Genomic DNA, 5,781 nt, shown 5'->3' with positions numbered 1-5,781 from the left:
CTTGCTGAGGGTGCACTCAATCTCCTCATCAGGATCACTGATGAAGATGTTGAACACGAGCGGTCCCAGCACCAAACCCTGAGGGACACCACTCGTGGGCGATCTTCCTTTCCAGTTCATGGTTTTAGTTCAAGGCCAGGGTATTTAATACCGTGTTTAGAATTCAAACTTCCGGAAAGTTTGAGGAGAGTTTCCAGGGTTGTTTGCTGTGAGCGAAAGGTAACGCAGTCCTTTCAGGCTTCTCTCTGCTTGTAATTCCTCGGCTGAATCTGCCAAGCAAGTGTGTTAATCTTCTGCACAGCAGGATTGCTTGGTTTGTCTTTTAGCATCGCAGCTGCTCGTTTGCTGTTCCTTAAAATACTCTGTGCTGAAGACTGTGTTTCTGGACTCTGTCAACTGGGTGATTTCCTGCTTCGTTAGAGACAGAATGAGTAGAAAATTGCCCAAGCGCTGCCCTTTCACGTCCGGGGCCCAGGTGCCCTGCCGTGCCGTGCTGCTGGCTCACGAGAAAGCTGTGGCACTGCAGCAATGATACTTGAACTTTGTAATGCAACATTCAGGTGTGGGATTTTGTGGTGTGGTGTTTTTTTTTTTCCCCCCAGCATGAAACCGCTTCTGTTGAAATGTTTGAGCACCTGATCACTTCCAATCAGCTAGAAGAAGTCATGAAGTCCTATGGTCTTGTTCTGGAAGAAGATATGATCTTCATCAAGGAACAGATAGCGGGGCCTGTAGATGAAACTGCTTGTGAGGAATCGGTGAGTCAGGGTAGTGCCTGTGTGGTTATCCCTATAAATGTCTTTTATTTTCACTGAAACAGTAGGTAAATTTTTTGCTTCTGCTGTATTTTATTATTTACTTTGAGACTCATCATATTTCTGAGCGTCCTGGCACGGGAGGTGCTGGGGAGTCGTAGCGTGTGTTTCTTACAGTGCTGGTGGTAGCTTCACTGTGTTACGTGCTCACATCTTTTTGAGAGGGTTTTACCTCAAAGTCTTCAGAGAGGAAAGCTCAAGAACATTAGTTGTATTCAGTGGAGCTGGTTCACGGTAACTAGATCAGTACAACTGAACTAGATCAATACACTCTTAAAGGGGGGGGCTGGGGTAACGGCCTCTTTGCTGGGTGCCTGTGGGCGGCGCTGACGGGAGGTGCTGGTTTCAGGTGGTCGGTGAAGAAAACCTGGAGATGGTTTAGGGGTAACAGTAACTGGGGACCAGCAGAGATGAGGCAGTGAGCACTGCAAAGTGTGCCCCACGTGCCAGGGCCACGTCGGCCTTGGTGACAGGAGCAAAATGCTTGGATTTATTGCAGTAACAAACGGAGGGGCAGGGGTGAGACTTGAAGAAATGTGTTGCCTCGAGAGGCGAGGAAGAAAACATCATCGTGGTTATTAATCCTCGCAACTCTAAAAGAATTAAGTCCTCTCCTCACTTTACAGCTCTTGTCATCTCTTTAAGATCACCCATTCAGTTGCTACCAGGGAACCCGTCTGGTCCTAATCAGAATTTCTGTGTTGTCCCAGACAAATTGCCCACAAATGTTAGCACTTGCCCGTTACTTTCTGCTGCAGGGGGGCACAGTTCTGCCACGTGCTCCAGCACTCCGCTGGCCAACTGAGGAAACTTGGCATGGTGCAATTCACTGAGCTCTTACAGGGAGGGGAAGTTCAATTGCAAAATCTGCGAGCTGATTTTTATGCACCCGCCCTCATTTGCACATAGATCTTGCTGCCTGCCTCTTCCACTGGTCTTGTGCCAGGTTCTCACCCGATGTCTCTTTTTCTATTTGCCTTTTTTGGGTTCCCTGCCTGTTTTCCTGCAGGCTAACAGGAAAAGGGGGGGGTCGTACACTCTTCTTGCCACCCTCCTGGCGTTAGGCTGGGGGATCTCCCGCTGGCAGCCGATCTCTGTGTTGAATGTCCCTGGTTTTCTGACCGTTGTCCCGGTGGCAGAGCTCTCTGTGATCAGCACGGGATAGTTTGTTCTCCGATGTGCTCTTCCTGCTGCTTACACACATTCGTGTTCTTACTCATATCAGCTTTAATATTTCTGTAGCACAGATCATGTGTAAGACATGTATTTGTTTGTATCTAATGTTTTCCACCTTCAGAATTTCAAGGCCACTTTATGGCATTTTTTTGCTTAGCCGGAGAATCATGACATTTTAAAAAAAAAAATCCTAGAATGTGTTGGGCTGGAAGGGACCTTCAGATGTTTCTGTGTGACTTGTATCTTCTTATTTTGGTGTTGATTTCCTCTCTGCCTCGTGGCTCACCTGTCCCTTGTGGGTTGTGAGTTTAAGTAGCCAGCTCTTCAAACAACTTTTCTTTAAAACATCCAAATTGTTTTAAACCTCTGTTCTATAAAGCTGATTGCAAAAAAGCTGATCTATAAAGCTGAAGACTGCGAGACAGTGAGTGTCTGTGGGTTTAACAAATTCCCGGAGAATTAAATGATTCCAGTCTTTTCCCCTCTTTGTTGCTCTGCTTTTTTTTTTTTTTCCCCTTGGTGTATTGGAGCTGCAGGCTTAGCTTTAGTAAAATGGGAAATAAAATACTTGTGTACCTGGCTCTTACTGATATTCTGGGAGTCACCAGCTTAAGGCAGGCGTAGTTCTGGTTTTTTAATGCCCAACACCTTCTGAAAGCTCTTTTATTGTCTTTGTGCTCTTTGCGACCTCAATGTTGGATGTTTGTCACAGGCAAAATCAAAGTATATTCCCACTGTTCTTAAAAAATTATTTGCACGTTGTTGGCACACTTTAATTTCTAATTGTTTCTGATTTTTTTATTTCTTTTTTCTCTTCTCGGCTCGCCTGGTGTTAGTGGCCCTACCGTGGTCGACAGAAGGAGAAGAGTTTCCTCTATGAGATAGTAGCTAACAAAAAAAATGGCATTGACGTTGACAAATGGGATTATTTTGCAAGGTACAAACCTTAGTTTTTTGATTTTTTTTTATAATGAATTCCTACTGAACCAGTGCTCCTGTACGTACAAGTGCGATCTCATCGCTAACCGCTGTGGAATGTTTTCAGGGATTGCCATCACCTCGGAATCCAGAATAATTTTGATTATAAGCGATTGCTTAAGTTCACGCGGGTCTGTGAAGCAGACAGCCAGAAGCACATCTGTGCCCGTGACAAGGTGAGCCGGGCGCGCGGGCCGAGGCCGTGGTGCAGAGGGGCGTGCTGAGCCTGCCCGCTCGGTGCTTTTTGAGCACGGGGGAGGAAGATGTCATTGCTGCTCCGAAAGCCGCTCTCGGGAGCGACTGGTTGGAGGAGGGGAGGGAGGGATGGAGCAGGGCTCTGAAAGGGCTCGTGGTGGATCCTTCCAGCGCAGATTTTACGAAGCCATCAGCCGTGCGTGGTCCTGCTTCGTGTCCTCGGAGCGAGAGGCGAGGGGGGCTCTTCCCTGCCAGGGGGTCACTGCCAGGGCTCTGCTCTGCTGTGGCGGCCTGAGGCTGCCTCTAAGTTTTGTAAATTGTGAAGGGTAACCATTCTGCTCCACGCTGCAAGTGGAAGGATGTGACTAATTTGAGTCTGTCATTGTTTTAGCTTTCCAGTTAAGCCAATGTCAATAATAGGGGATGATTGTTTTGGGTTTTTTTTGATTCAGGAAGCTGGAAATTTGTATGATATGTTCCACACTCGGCACTGGCTGCACCGGCGAGCATACCAGCATAAGACTGGCAACATCATTGAAATAATGCAAGTATTGTTATTTTTTCTTTTTTTTCTTCTTTCTTGCATTCCATTTATTTTTAAGTTCTTAAAACTGTATATCCCTTTGCAACGTTCAGATAAACAATAAGGTGTGACAGAGATTAAAAGCCACTGGGCTGGGTAACCCAATTCTTGCGGTGAGGCTCTGTGCTCAGAGCATCATAGAGGCTGTGATTAACACAAGAGGGAAAAAAAAAAAAAAGAAAAGGACCACAACATCCTTTCACGTGAAACTCCTTTAGAGAAAAATTACTAAAGCCCTGAAGAAGCGTAGGATCAGGGTGTGCTTATCTTTTTTTAACTTCTGACAGCTGAAGTCAAATCTTTATTTACAAATTGGAGCAGGAATTGCCAGCTCAGCTGACTGCCTGCGTTTGTACCTCTCTTGCTGATGCCTGTAGAAGTTTCCCTATAGTGTTACTCTGGTTTTTCTTGAAAAGCATAACTACTGGTATCTGGCAAATACTTGTTTACATTAGGATCCTGGCTGCCGAGTTTGGAGAAAAGGAATGCGGAAGATTAGACATTACAGGGGTGATTTGTGACTGCTGCCAGCTCAGCTGACTGCCTGCGTTTGTACCTCTCTTGCTGATGCCTGTAGAAGTTTCCCTATAGTGTTACTCTGGTTTTTCTTGAAAAGCATAACTACTGGTATCTGGCAAATACTTGTTTACATTAGGATCCTGGCTGCCGAGTTTGGAGAAAAGGAATGCGGAAGATTAGACATTACAGGGGTGATTTGTGACTGCTTTCATTTCATAAACTTCAGGTCCAGGTTTGGTGATCCTCTAAACCAGACTGAAAATGCTAAAGTTTGACAATACCTGTGGGTGAGGAGTGAAACAGCCCAGAAATCTGATTCCTGGCTTACCGTAATTCTAGCAGCCTGTCCAACTGAGCACGTGAGCTGGAAGTGACAGTGAGGTACAGGGAACTCTGAAAGAACTTCATCTTTAGAATGCCAGTTTTTCCCACCCGAAAATACCACATGTTCGTGATGCTTTACCTTCAACACACTTTGAATTCTCTTGGTTAACTCCTGGAGCAATGAGTCCGTAAACGAGTACACTCGGCTGTGAGGCAGCCTCGCTGTGGCCGAGTGACCGTGTCGCTGTCTTGCAGGGTTCTGCAGTCATCCACGCTGTGCTAAACTTGTGTCTGAAGCAGAACAAAGTGGACTTGCTCATGAAGGTCTGATCCCAACAGAATCTTTCCATTTACTGAAAACAGGTTAAAATGTGCGATGGCAGCATGGAGATAGGGTGGACTGCAGCATGCCCCGGGTCTGCCGTGTGCTCACAGTGTACTTTTGTCTGTTGTCTTCTATTTATGACACTACTGCGTTTCTGGTTTTGACTCTTAAGCAGTGAGGTGTTTGAAAGTAGTGCTATCCTTAAGTCTTAATTTTGTCTCAAACTAGGATTACAGAAGCCTTTCAAAAAGCAGACAAATTTTTTAAAATAGAAGGCTCTGGGGGAAAGTTCTACCAGATTTCTACAGCAATGGAGGACATGGAAGCCTACACTAAGCTAACTGGTATGAGGTCTCAAAAATATTTCTTTTTGAAGTGCAAGAACAGGAGTAGCTGTTAATGGTTTTTTTTACAGCCAGTGGCACAGCAGGCCCTTGCGCGTGGCTGGTGGGGGTCTCAAGTACTGCTTTTGCACACAGGTGATGGGGCAGACCTGGACTGTCCGATCTCCGTGCTCTCCTGTCTTGCTGGGAGAGCAAGACCTTTTAGTTTAAATTACTTTTGTGTTGAGAGACAGAGCAACAAATTCTTATGTCCCATGTACATTCACATTCGGATTGTTGCAAGGAGTGCTGGCAGGAGGTCCAGCCTGTGCCCAGAGTTTGTTGGGTTTGTGACAAGTGGGATGGTGTTTCACAGAACCATGGAACAGTTTTGGCTGGAAGAGACCTTCAAGACCAAATCCAGCCTCTGTCCCAGCCCCATCAACACCACTGCCCCGTGTCCCTCAGCACAACACCCACCCGTCTCTGAAATCCCTCCAGGGACGGTGACTCCAGCCCCTCCCTGGGCAGCCTGTTCCGCTG

At 46.3% G+C, this 5,781-nt stretch overlaps 1 protein-coding gene across 1 annotated transcript in view; it reads left to right on the top strand.

Moving 5' to 3' along the window:
• Positions 1–602: 602 nt before the first annotated feature.
• The window catches only part of SAMHD1 (SAM domain and HD domain 1), a gene marked incomplete at its 5' end in the record, with an annotated part of 13,714 nt that continues 8,535 nt past the window's right edge, over positions 603–5,781 (top strand). Inside the window, 5 exons of the mRNA XM_009878222.1 lie at positions 603–758; positions 2,828–2,928; positions 3,037–3,145; positions 3,617–3,708; positions 5,144–5,259. Coding sequence (XP_009876524.1) covers positions 603–758; positions 2,828–2,928; positions 3,037–3,145; positions 3,617–3,708; positions 5,144–5,259 — 574 coding nt within the window. The remainder of the gene's footprint in view (positions 759–2,827; positions 2,929–3,036; positions 3,146–3,616; positions 3,709–5,143; positions 5,260–5,781) is intronic.

This window comes from Apaloderma vittatum, unplaced genomic scaffold (genome assembly GCF_000703405.1).
Source record: "Apaloderma vittatum isolate BGI_N311 unplaced genomic scaffold, ASM70340v1 scaffold30971, whole genome shotgun sequence".
Classification (NCBI taxonomy): Eukaryota; Metazoa; Chordata; class Aves; order Trogoniformes; family Trogonidae; genus Apaloderma; species Apaloderma vittatum.
The sequence above is the reverse complement of the archived record's forward strand: the minus strand, read 5'-3'. Positions and strand labels throughout refer to the sequence as shown.